At 50.6% G+C, this 13,120-nt stretch overlaps 2 protein-coding genes across 3 annotated transcripts in view; one reads left to right on the top strand and one right to left on the bottom strand.

The window, feature by feature from the left end:
- Positions 1-1,088, top strand: part of LOC129700585 (vertnin-like) — a 17,218-nt gene extending 16,130 nt beyond the window's left edge. Inside the window, 1 exon segment of the mRNA XM_055641202.1 lies at positions 1,034-1,088. Coding sequence (XP_055497177.1) covers positions 1,034-1,088 — 55 coding nt within the window.
- Positions 241-13,120, bottom strand: part of LOC129700007 (lysosomal cobalamin transporter ABCD4-like) — a 33,510-nt gene continuing 20,630 nt past the window's right edge. For both annotated transcript variants that reach the window (XM_055640139.1, XM_055640138.1), the window contains 6 exons: positions 13,003-13,095; positions 9,115-9,353; positions 7,170-7,261; positions 2,917-2,953; positions 2,788-2,837; positions 241-1,430 (listed from right to left, as the gene is read on the bottom strand). In XM_055640139.1, the coding sequence (XP_055496114.1) occupies positions 1,374-1,430; positions 2,788-2,837; positions 2,917-2,953; positions 7,170-7,261; positions 9,115-9,353; positions 13,003-13,095 (568 nt within the window). In that variant the 3' untranslated portion in view covers positions 241-1,373. The remainder of the gene's footprint in view (positions 1,431-2,787; positions 2,838-2,916; positions 2,954-7,169; positions 7,262-9,114; positions 9,354-13,002; positions 13,096-13,120) is intronic.

The raw sequence follows: 13,120 nt of genomic DNA, 5'->3' as shown, positions 1-13,120 counted from the left end.
TGCCATGGCCTGTTCCCTCCGCTGTAAGCTCTAAAACTAACAAGCCCATCAGGACGCCAGCTCCTCACAACGGGTTGTAATCTTTTCCACCTATCGCCAGCCCAATCCCTCCCTCGTTTCCTCTGCCCCATGAGATCAACCGTCCGTCACTCCGACTATCGGGAAGACATCCACAGACTGAGCACACGGGGCGCTCGCTAGAGTTGCTGCCTTGCAGCGCCAGAGACCCCTGAGCGATCCAGACTACGGGGCGCTGTCTGCACGGAGTTTGTATATTCTGCCCGTGACCTTGTGGGTTTTCCCCGGGTGCTCCGGTTTCCTCCCACGCTCCAAAGACGTTCAGGTTTGCAGGTTAATGGGCTTCTGTGTGATTGTAAATTGTTCCCTGGTGCGTGCAGGAATAGCATTAATGTGTGGGGATCGCTGGTCAGCACGGATTCGGTGGGCCGAAGGGCCTGTTTCTGCGCTGTATCTCTAAAATAAAACTATAATCGCTGATCGAGGCTGAGGATGTTCAGCTCCTGCTCCGAGTTCCTCTCCTGTATTAACTGACGTGGACACGGTGGGGAGCGGGTTCATAAGTTCTAGGAGCAGAATTAGGCCATTCGGCCCATCAAGTCTACTCCGCCCTTCAATCATGCCTGATCTCTCTTTGGTCATTCAATTCCATTCAATCGTGTCTGATCTATCTAACCCCATTCTCCTGCCTTCTCCCCATAACGTCTGACACCCGTACTAATCAAGAATCTATCAATATATAATGTAACAACATCCATTGACTTGGTCACCACAGCCTTTCTTTGGCAATGAATTCCACAGATTCACCACCCTCCGACTAAAGAAATTCTTCTTCATCTCCTTCCTAAAGGAACGTCCTTTAATTCTGAGAGTACGACCTCTGGCCCCTGGACTCTCCCACTGGTGGAAACATCCTCTCCACATCCCTTCTATCCATGCCTTTCTGTAGAGGGTCCACACTGTCCGGACTCTGGGTCACTCACAGAGACTCCTGTGTGGGCTGTGAATCGTGAAGGCAACAGATCCTGGGACCTTCGGAACCAAAGCTCATTCCTCAGGGATTCTCTTGACTTGAAGCCTTATTTTAGATTAGAGATACAGCGCGGAAACAGGCCCCTCAGCCCGTGCCACCCAGCGATCCCTGCACACTGACACAATCCTACACACACACACACACTCGGGACAATTTTTACATTTACACCCAAGCCAGTTAACCTACAAACCTGTACGTCTATCGAGTGTGGGAGGAAACCGGAGATCCCGGAGAAAACCCACGCAGGTCACGGGGAGAACGTACAAATTCCGTACAGGCAGCTACTCCACCACTGCACCACTTGGAGAAAATTAAAAGTGACTCACCAGTTCCAACCGACTCTCTCATCCAGCCCGCCCGTCCTCTTCAGCAGAGGCCCCTGAAAGACAGGACGTGTCCACATTCACTGTTGGACCAGGTGGTGCAACAGGAAGAAACAAGTATGCTGGTTTACCAAGGAATTACACAGAGTGCTGGAGTAACTCAGCGGGTCAGGCAGCATCACTGGAGAACATGGATAGGTGACGAGGTTAATACCCGGGATAGCGGGACTGTCATATGCTGAGAGAATGGAGCGGCTGGGCTTCCAGAACAAGGGGTCACCGTTTAAGGATAAGGGGGAAATCTTTTAGGACCGAGATGAGGAAAACATTTTTCACACTCTGGAATTCTCTGCCACAGAAGGTAGTTGAGGCCAGTTCATTGGCTATATTTAAGAGGGAGTTAGATGTGGCCCTTGTGGCTAAAGGGATCAGGGGGTATGGAGAGAAGGCAGGTACAGGATACTGAGTTGGATGATCAGCCATCATCATATTGAATGGCGGTGCAGGCTCGAAGGGCTGAATGGCCTACTCCTGCACCTATTGTCTATTGTCTACAGACCGATTGCAAGGTGGGGGAAAAGAAAGCTAGAAGAGTGGGTGGCATGGTGCCGTAGTGGTAGAGTTGCTGCTTCACAGTGCCAGAGACCCAGGTTCGATCCTGACTACGGGTGCTGCCTGTACGGAGTTTGCGTGTTCTCCCTGTGACCTGCATGGGTTTTCTCCGGGTGCTCAGGTTTCCTCCCACACTCCAAAGACGTACAGGTTTGAAGGTTAGTTGGTTTGGTGTAAATATGTGTGTGTCGGGTTGTGTTAGTGTGCGGGGATCGCTGGTCGGCACGGACTTGGTGGGCCGAAGGGCCTGTTTCCGCGCTGTATCTCTGAACTAAACTGAAACTAAGAGTGGAGGGGCAGGGCAAAGCGAGGCAGGTCCAACTATCTGCCTATCAACCCATCCCCTCGAGTACAATCAAGCCATACACATGTTTCTATGTAGTGGAAAGAGAAAAATACCAGAGTGTGGAAGATAGCTGCAGAGTAAGTGCAAATTTAAAAAAGAAAAGTGCAAGGACTCCAAAGAGGTAGGTTGGAAGATCAGCACCATGGCCTTACTTATGGGAGGACATTTCAGTAGGCTGCTAATAGATGGGGTTCCAAGGAGCACTGACATTAATGAGACAATGGAAGTGCTGACCTCTGGACCCTGTGGGAGGAATGAGCAATATATCAATGGATATTTTTCCGGCAGAAATAGATAGATTCTTGATTCGTACGGGTGTCAGGGGCTATGGGGAGAATGGGGTTAGGAGGGAGAGATAGATCAGCCATGATTGAACAGAGTAGTAGACTTGATGGGCCGAATGGCCTAATGCTGCTCATATCTCGTATGAACTCATGAGCAAGGGAAGAACTTACCAAGCCGGTGGCCTCCAAGAAGTGGAGAATTCTTTTGTCATCGGCTGATCCTAGGAGATATAATTCAACAGTGTCACAACTCCATCAGGCCGCAGCGCCTGCGATACAGAACGATGTGCAATGTGGTACCTGAAAGAGGGTAGATTTCCTTCAGAGGGTAAATCACCTGTACAAAGAAACACAAGATGGTTAACACTATGCACAAAGCAGCTTCACAGCAGCAGGAAAGTCCACACACGCCTCTACTTCCTTACAAGGCGCAGGCCGACTCAACTAAAGCTTTTCACTGTACCTCGGTACCCTGGACAATAAACAAAACTGCACTGAAGACAAGATGGAATCTGGGAGTGTAGGGGATCTCAAGGAAACATTTGTATGGTCTGAAGAAGGGTCTCGATCCGAAAGATCACCCGTTCCTTCTCTCCAGAGATGATGCCTGTTACTAAGTTACTCCAGCATTTTGTGCCTAATTTCGTTCAGTTCAGTTTATTTTATTGTCACGTGTACCGAGTTACTGTGAAATGCTTTTGTAGCGTGCTAAGCAGTCAGCGGAAAGACTATATACATGATTACAATCTTGTCCATTTACAGTGTATAGATACACAAGGGAATAATGCCTTAGTGCAGGGTAAAGCCAACAGTGTCCACAGCCAGCAAAACCCTAATGACCTAATTCCCAGGTAGACAAAATTGCTGGAGAAACTCAGCAGGTGAGGCAGCATCTATGGAGTGAAGGAATAGGTGATGTTTCATGTCGAGACCCTTCCTCAAACCTATTACCATATCATTGCATTGTCTGTACTGAATCTCTTGTACACTGTCAAGAATCCTGCACTCCCAATGGTAGTTTTGTGTGTGTCTGTCTGTCTGTCTGTCTGTGCGTCTATCTTTTTGTGTCCATTTTTATATTACACCATGTGTAAGAAAGAACTACAGATGCTGGTTTAAATCAAAGGTAGACACAAGATGCTGGAGTAACTGAGCTGGACAGGCAGCATCTCTGGAGAGAAGGAATGGGGCGATGTTTCGTGTCGAGACCCTTCTTCAGACTGATTTCAGGGGAGGGGGCGGGGAAAAGACAATGTAGTCAGAGACAGTAGGACTGGTGGGAGAACTGGGAAGGGGAAGGGAATGGAGAGAGAAAGCAAGGGGCCTATCTGAAGTGAATCTAGTGGGAGAACTGGGAAATGTATATTATACCAGTTTAGTTTAGTTTATTGTCACTTGTACCGACTACCAGTGAAAAGGGTAGATAGGCACAAATGCTAGAGTAACACAGAGGGTCAGCAAGCTTCTCTGGAGAGAAGGAATGGGTGGCGTTTTGGGTCGACACCCTTCTTCAGACTGAGAGTCTCGGGGAGGGAGGGATATGGAGGTGTGTGAAAACGACAGATCAAAGCAGACGATGATCGAGTAAATCTAGAATGATTCATTGAAGGGCATACAACCCAGTAATATTTAATTCGGAGGAGAGTGGATCTAGTTGGAGAACTGGGGTGTGGGAGGGATGGGGAGAGAGAGAGAGGGAGGGAGAGGGGGAGAGGGAGAGAGGAGAGAGAGAGAGAGAGGAGAGAGGGAGAGAGGGAGAGAGAGAGGGAGAGAGAGAGAGAGAGAGAGAGAGAGAGAGAGGGAGGGAGAGAGGGAGAGGGAGAGAGGGAGAGAGAGAGAGAGAGAGAGAGAGAGGGAGAGAGTGAGGGGGGAGAGAGAGGAGAGAGAGAGGAGAGAGAGTCAATGTTCAAGCAGAGAGAGATAAGTCACGAAGTTAGACACAAAATGCTGGAGAGAAAACTCAGCGGGACAGGCAGCATCTCAGGGGAAAGGAATGGTCGACGTTTTCGGGTCGAGACCCTTCTTCAGTCAGACAATGGACAATAGGTGCATGAGTAGGCCATTCGACCCTTTGAGCCAGCACCGCCATTCATTGTGATCATGGCTGATCATCCCCAATCAGTACCCGTTCCTGCCATCTCCCCATATCCCTATCTAGCTCTCTCTTGAAAGCATCCAGAGAACCGGCCTCCACCGCCCTCTGAGGCAGAGAATTCCACAGACTCACCCCACTCTCTGTGAGAAAAAGTGTTTCCTCGTCTCCGTTCTGAGATGCTGCCTCACCCGCTGAATTACTTCAGCATTTTGCGTCTGCTTTCGATTTGAACCAGCATCTGCAGTTCTTTCTTACACTCAATGTTCATACCGCTGGGGTGTCAGCTGCCCAAGCTAAATATGAGGTGCTGTTCCTCCAATTTGTGCTGGGCCTTGCTCTGGCAGTGGAGGAGGCCCAGGACAGAAAGGTCAGTGTGGGAATGGGAGGGGGGGGGGAGTTAAAGTGTTAGCTACAAGTGAAACTAGGGAAAAGCTTGTTGTTGCGTGCTATCTAGTCAGCGGAAAGACTATAAATGATTACAATCAAACTATCCACCGTGTGCAGATACAGGATGAAGGGAATAACGTTTAGTGCAAGTTGAAGTCCAATAAAGTCCGATTAAAGATAGATCGAGGTTCTCCAATGAGGTAGATAGTAGTTCAGGATTGCTTTCTAGTTGGTGATAGGATGGTTCAGTTGCCTGATAACAGCTGGGAAGAAACTGTCCCTCAATCTGGAGGTGTGTGTGCGTTTTCACACTTCTGTACCTTTTGCCTGATGGGAGAGGGGAGAGGCATGAAGGAATGATGAACTGGCATTTTGTGTCTATCCTCGGTGTAAACCAGCATCTGCAGTTCCTTCCTACACATTTCGTCTGCTCCACTGCAAAAATCTCCTCCAGCATGCCCACTGTGAGGAAGTTCTCATCCTCTCTCCTGACAATAAAGAGGGGTCCCGGCCTGAAACGTCACCTATGCACGTTCTCCAGAGATGCTGCCTGACCCGCTGAGTTACTCCAGCACTATTTTGTCCGTCTCCCCAGTGCGAGCTCATCCCAAGCCCTGCCCAGATTTTTAAACAGGAGTGTTGCTATCTTGGGGGCAAGTGTGACACCACAGCTGACCCCAGCCCCGCCACTGCCTGCACTGGGCTCCCATAGATCTCCAGCCCTGGATCGTCCCACACCACACTGTGGATGCTGCCTGTGTGGAGTTTGCACGTTCTCCCTGTCACCGCAAGGAATTCCTCGGTTTCACCCCCAAGACGTGTGGGTTTGTAGGTTAATCGGCCCTCTGTCAATGCCCCCTTAGTGTGTATGGAGCGGATGGGGAAATGGGGATGGCGTAGAATTAGTGTAGATTGGGTCCAGTTTCCATGGTGTATCTTACGTTTAGTTTAGTTTAGAGATACAGCGTGGGAAACAGGCCCTTCGGCCCACCAAGTATGCACCGACCGGCGATTCCCGCACGCTAACACTATCTTACGCCCAGTATTTCACCACCAGGGGGCGCCGCAAGATTGGCAGCCCCGCCAAACAGTCTATGTGTTTTTTCGTCTTTTAAAATTTTTTTTAGTGTGTGTTAAAAATTTATGTAAAATGTTCTCCGGTTTGTTTTATGGGGGAAGGGGAGGGGTGGGGGGGAAACCTTTTTTTTTCAGTTTGTTACCTTGCCGGAGATGCGATTAATTTTCGGACCGCATTCTCTGGTCGCTCTGCGGCCTACCATCGATGGAGCTGGAGGCCTCCATGGACTGACCTTGGGCCCCCACGGGGGGCGACTTGGACTTGCATCGGAGTCGATCCCTTACCTGGGATCGCTACAACCGCGGCCTGCGGACTTTATATCGGGAGATCGCAAGTCTCGGGAGAGGTCGTGGATGTCGGGAGAGCTCCAAAGTCGCGGAAGGTTCGACCAGCCCCGACACGGGATCCGATCGCGTGGCGCGTGGGAGCTGACATCCCTCCCCCCCTGATGCAGGAGCAGATCGCCCCGACGCGGGGGGCCCAAACACCGCCAGCTACAAGAGTCAAGATAGTCCCGTCAACGGAGGGCTCGAGGCCTCCGACCGCGGGAGGCTAAGTAGGGAAGAGATTGAACGTTTTTTTCACCTTCCATCACAGTGAGGAATGTGGAGGAGTCGCTGTGGTGGATGTTTATATTAAAATGTGCTATGTGGTTTTCATTTTTTTTTATTTGTATGACAGACTTTGCAAATGAGATTCCCTGTATGTTGCAAAACATACTTGGCTAATAACGCCTTATTGAGATTGATTGTAGGACAATTTACAATTATATAATTAACCTAGACATGTATATCTTTGGAGTGTGGGAGGAATCCGGAGCACCCAGGGAGAACGTGCAAACTCCGTACAGACAGCACCCGCAGTCAGGATCCTGGGACTCTGTCGCTGCGCCACCGCGCCGCTCCCATCCCGAAACAAATCTCTCCAACACTCCCTCTGGGTCCCCCTTGGGCCGTTCCAGGATGGGTTCCCGGCAGGTGCCCCCACCTTTACCTGTTCCCTGAGGGTCCCGTCAGTGAAGTAGGGCTTCTGTGGGAGGAAGAGAATCCCTCGAGGCCCAAAGCAGGTGGCCATGCGGAGAGAGCCTGCAAGCAAGGAGAAGGGGGGGGGATCAGGAGCACAAGGTTACACCCCAGGCACAACCCCCACCAACAGCTTTAGCTTGGTTTAGTTTAGAGATACAACGCAGAAACAGGCCCTTCAGCCCACCGGGTCCGCACCGACCAGCGGCCCCCGCACACTAACACTATCCTACACCCACTAGGGACAATTTACATTTATACAAAGCCAATTAATCTACAAACCTGTACGTCTTTGGAGTGTGGCAGGAAAGCGAAGATCTCGGAGAAAATCCACGCAGGTCACGGGGAGAACGTGCAAACTCCGTACAGACAGCACCAGTAGACGGGATCAAACCCGGGTCTCTGGCGCTGCAAGCGCTGTAAGTCAGCAACTCTATCGCTCAGACGCGCGCGGAGGCTTCACTGCACCCAGGGAAGCAGCAGATCAGGGATAGATACAAAATGCTGGAGTAACTCAGCGGGTCAGGCAGCATCTCTGGAGAGAAGGAATAGGTGATGTTTCGGGTCGAGACCCTTCTTCAGACGGTTTCCTTCATACACTTCCTTCAGTCCCTTAGTCTCAGACCTTCTGTTTCTTTTTCATCTCTGGCCTTTGTCAGCCACCCAAACAACCCTCCCCCCCCCCCACCCCCCCCTCCCCCCCCCCCCCCCCCCCCTCTTCCCCCCCCCCCCCCCCCCAGCCTGTGTTCACCCATTACCTGCCACACTTAGAAACATAGAAATTAGGTGCAGGAGTAGGCCATTCAGCCCTTCGAGCCTGCACCGCCATTTAATATGATCATGGCTGATCATCCAACTCAGTATCCCGTACCTGCCTTCTCTCCATACCCTCTGATCCCCTTGGCCACAGGGCCACATCTAACTCCCTCTTAAATATAGCCAATGAACTGGCCTCAACTACCCTCTGTGGCAGAGAGTTCCAGAGATTCACCACTCTCTGTGTGAAAAAAGTTCTCCTCATCTCGGTTTTAAAGGATTTCCCCCTTATCCTTAAGCTGTGACCCTTGTCCTGGACTTCCCCAACATCGGGAACAATCTTCCTGCATCTAGCCTGTCCAACCCCTTAAGAATTTTGTAAGTTTCTATAAGATCCCCTCTCAATCTCCTAAATTCTAGAGAGTATAAACCAAGTCTATCCAGTCTTTCTTCATAAGACAGTCCTGACATCCCAGGAATCAGTCTGGTGAACCTTCTCTGCACTCCCTCTATGGCAATAATGTCCTTCCTCAGATTTGGAGACCAAAACTGCATGCAATACTACAGGTACTTGGTCCTGACCCTTCTCTCTTCTGATTAGTACGGGTGTCAGGGGTTATGGGGACAAGGCAGGAGAATTGGGTTAGGATGGAGAGATAGAACAGCCATGATTGAATGGCGGAGTAGAATTCATGGGCCGAATGGCCTAATCCTGCTCCTAGAACATACGAACTTCCAGCTTTTTTTCTACCCCCCCACCCCAGACAATCAGTCTGAAGAAGGGTCCCGACACAAAACGTTATCTATCCATGTCATCCAAAGATGCAGCCTGGCCCACTGAGTAACTCCAGCTCTTTGTGTTTTAGCTTTTAGTGTCTTAGTTTTAGACATGCAGCATGGGCCAACGATCATCTGTTCACACTGGTTCTATGTGGTCCCAGTTTCTACACACTCGGGGCAATGTACAGAAGCCATGCTTGTACGTATCTGGCATGTGGGAGGAATCTGGAGAAAACCCACACAGGTCACGGGGAGAACGTACAAACTCCGTACAGACAGGACCCGTGGTCAGGATCGAACCCAGGTCTCTGCGGCAGCCACTCTACCACCGTTTAGTAAACTAGCATCCGCAGTTCCTCGTTTCTACGAATAATTCTTACCCTGGGTAATCTCCCTTAATCCGTTCAGGACCCGGAGCAGAGTGGTCTTCCCGGTGCCCGTGTTGCCGATGATCAGGAGGCTTTGTCCCGACGTGATCTTCAGGGTCAGGTTCTTCACCAACAGCTCCTCAGACCAGGGGGCGGTGAAGGAAACCCGCTCCAGGATGAAGGCAGTGTGGTCAGACTGCCCCTGCCCATCCATCTCTCCCTCCTCCTCCTCCTCCGAATCCAAGCCGCTCCTGGAGAAGATAGATGTGAGCTTTACCATAGAGTCTCACAGCGTGGAAACAGGCCCTGTGGCCCAACTTGCCCGCACCGAGCAACATGTCCCATCTACACTCGTCCCACCTGCCCGCGTTTGGCCCATATCCCTCCAAACCTGTCCTATCCATGTAGGTACCTATCTAAATGTTTCTTAAACGTTGCGATAGTACCTGCCTCAACTACCTCCTCTGGCAGCTCGTTCCATACACCCACCGCCCTTTGTGTGGAAAAGCTGCCCCTCAGATTCCTATTAAAGCTCCCCCCCCCCCCACCTTAAGCCAATGTGCTCTGCACCTTATGATTCCCCTCCTCTGGGCAAGAGACTCTGTGCATCTACCCGATCTATTCCTTTTGAACTGTGCACTGCAAGGGCCAGGAAGCGAGCGGGGAAGATCATCGCTGACCCCTCTCACCCTGGCCACAAACTCTTTGAATCATTTCCCTCTGGAAGGCGACTCCGGACTGTCAAAGCTGCCACAGCCGGACATAAAAACAGCTTTTTTCCAAGGGTAGTAGCTCTACTCAATAACCAAAAATCTGTAGCCTCCTTTTGCTCTGGCATTTCATTCACATGTTTAAACTATGTTTCATTATTAATGTTTAATGTTTTAAGTGTCATTCTTAATTGTTTACTGTATGTCGTGTTGTTACTTGCGAGCAGAGCACCAAGGCAAATTCCTTGTATGTGAACATACTTGGCCAATAAACTTATTCATTCATTTATTCTGATTCCTATGCATCAGGTGGACATAGAAAACAGTACAGCACGGGCACAGGCCCTTCGGCCCACAATGTCCGTGATGGACATGATGCCGGATTAAACCAATCTCCAGTGTCTGCACGTGATCCATATCCCTCCATAATCCTGGAGGGAGACACAAGGAACTGAGGAAACTGGGTTCATGGAAAAAAAAGTTGTTTCAGATCAGGACTCAAAGTTCACCAGAGATGCTGCTTGATGTGAGGAGCTACTCCAGCACTTGAATGAATGGATGAATGCATGAACGAATGCTTTATTATCACATGTGTATACCCAAGGTATGCGAAGAGTCGCCACGTAAAGAGCGGTGACAAAGATACAAAGTACCCCGCGCATCAGGTCCGCCTTCATTCTCCCCCCTCACCCCCCACCCCCCCCCCCCCCCCCCCCCCCCCCCCCCCCCCCTCCTCAACGCAGGGTCCCCCTTTGTGTGTTTTCCATCCAAAGTCCTGCTTCCTTGCAGCTGCCGATCCTGTTTGAGTGCTTAACAGCACTGGGCCTCTACTCGCTGGAGTTTAGAAGGTTGAGGGGAGAACCCCATTGAAACTTACAGGATCATGAAATGCCTAGATAGAGTGGATGTGGAGAGGATGTTTCCACTGGTGGGAGAGTCTAGGGCCAGAGGTCACAGCCTCACAATTAAAAAGGCGCTCTTTTAGAAAGGAACTGCTTTAGTCAGAGGGTAGTTAATGTGTGGAACTCACTGCCACACAGGGCTGTGGAGGCCAAGTCAGTGGATATTGTTAAGGCAGAGATAGACAAGTTCTTGATTAGAACGAGGGTCAAGGATTGTAAATTGGTTATTTCCTACTAACCAATTGTAATGCTTGTTAGTAGTTGCTCCTTCTAATATGCGATCTATATATTACCAAGAGCTTGGTTTATACTCTCTAGAATTTAGGAGATTGAGAGGGGATCTTATAGAAACTTACAAAATTCTTAAGGGGTTGGACAGGCTAGATGGAGGAAGATTGTTCCCGATGTTAGGGAAGTCCAGGACAAGGGGTCACAGCTTAAGGATAAGGGGGAAATCCTTTAAAACCGAGATGAGAAGAACTTTTTTCACACACAGAGTGGTGAATCTCTGGAACTCTCTGCCACAGAGGGTAGTTGAGGCCAGTTCATTGGCTATATTTAAGAGGGAGTTAGATGTGGCCCTTCTGGCTAAGGGGATCAGGGGGTATGGAGAGAAGGCAGGTACGGGATACTGAGTTGGATGATCAGCCATGATCATATTGAATGGCGGTGCAGGCTCGAAGGGCCGAATGGCCTACTCCTGCACCTAATTTCTATGTTTCTATGCTTACATAATTCAGTCTGAGTAGCCGTTAGGTACTGTAACATTCTGCAGACCAATGCTGTAAGTGGACTTTAATAAATATGTGTTGTGTTTTGATGTGTGCATGACTCCACTCATTACAAGGGTTATGGGGAGAAGGCAGGAGAATGGGATTAGGGGGCAGAGACCAGCCATGATTGAATGGCGGAATAAACCCGATGGGCCGAATGGCCTAATTCTACTCCTACAACTTGTGAACTGACCCGTGGTCCCGTCAGTGTGGAGTTTGTGCATTCTCCCTTTGACTATAAAGATGCTCCAGTTTCTTCCCACGTGTTAAGGATGTACTGGCAGGTAAATTGGGGACCGCATCAGTTAATGTATACTGTCTGCCTCATTGAAGACCCTCAGACTATCTTTAATCGGAGTTTACCTGCCGCTAAATCTTATGCCCTTCATCACGTGTCTGTACACTGTGGGCGGCTCGATTGTAATCATGTACAGGTGCACAACCTTTTATCCGAAAGCCTTGGGACCAGACACTTGTCGGATTTCGGACATTTTCGGATTTCCGAATGGAAGATTTTTAGCGTAGATTAGGTAGGTAGCGCGGGCGGCTTGAAAAGTCTGGAGCGACTGCCTCCTCCCCGGAGACCGGGAGAATCATTGCATAAATGTTAGTCAGTTAGTTTGGAGGGATTTTATGTGGTGGTGGTGGTGGAGTAGGGGTGAAGGGGGAAACTTTAATTCTTAGTCCCCTACCTGGTCGGCGACTCCCAACCTCGCGGAGCTGGGGGCTCCGTCCGGCCGCGGGCGGCACCGGTTGTAGCTCCGACCCCGGCAACTCTACCCCTGGCTGCGCGGCTCCAAATCCAGCGACTCCCAACATTCGCGGAGCTGGGGTGTCCGGCCGCGGGCGGCGCTGGATTTTGAGCGCCTCGCAGCCAGGGGTAGAGTTGCCGGGGTCGGAGCTACAACCGGCGCCGCCCACAGCCCCAGCTGGGAGTTGGCGGCCACTGCGCTGCGGACCTTACTGCACGGCGACCCGGTAAGGCATTGACCGCTCCCCGCCTCTCCGACCAGGTAGGGACTAAGAATTAAAGTTTACCCCTTCACCCCCCCCCTTCACATAAAAGCCCTCCAAACTAACTGACTAACATTTAAGCAATGATTTACAGATGTTTAAGCGTCTCCCCGGTCTCCGGGGAGGAGGCAGCCGCTACAGTAGTACAGACCTGGGTTGACCGTGGGTCGTTTCGGGTCAAGTTTGGCGCCAAACGCGAGCTTTGGTGCGCAGACGACATCTGGAAAAAATGGCCGGTTTTCGGAGTTTTTCGGTTTCCGGAACACCGGATAAAAAGGTTGTGCACCTGTATTGTCTTTCCACTGACTGGTTAGCATGCAACACAAACCTTTCACTGTACCTCGGCACACGTGGCAATAAACTAAACTGAACCTGACTAATTACGCTGAGTCTGAAGGAGGGTCTCGACCTGAAACGTCGCCCATTCCTTCTCTCCAGAGATGCTGCTTCACCCGCTGAGTTACTCCAGCATTTTGTGTCCACCAACTAATTAAGACTTACTCATGCGACGGGGGCAGGTCTTCGAGCGTGGAGGCTCCGCGCCTGCCTCGTGATGCGGAGAGACGGCCGATCGCCTCCTGCAGTTCCCCGATTCTGTCCGTGACGGAGCGGAGGAGGG

Source organism: Leucoraja erinacea, chromosome 9 (genome assembly GCF_028641065.1).
Source record: "Leucoraja erinacea ecotype New England chromosome 9, Leri_hhj_1, whole genome shotgun sequence".
NCBI lineage: Eukaryota > Metazoa > Chordata > Chondrichthyes > Rajiformes > Rajidae > Leucoraja > Leucoraja erinaceus.
The sequence above is the reverse complement of the archived record's forward strand: the minus strand, read 5'-3'. Positions and strand labels throughout refer to the sequence as shown.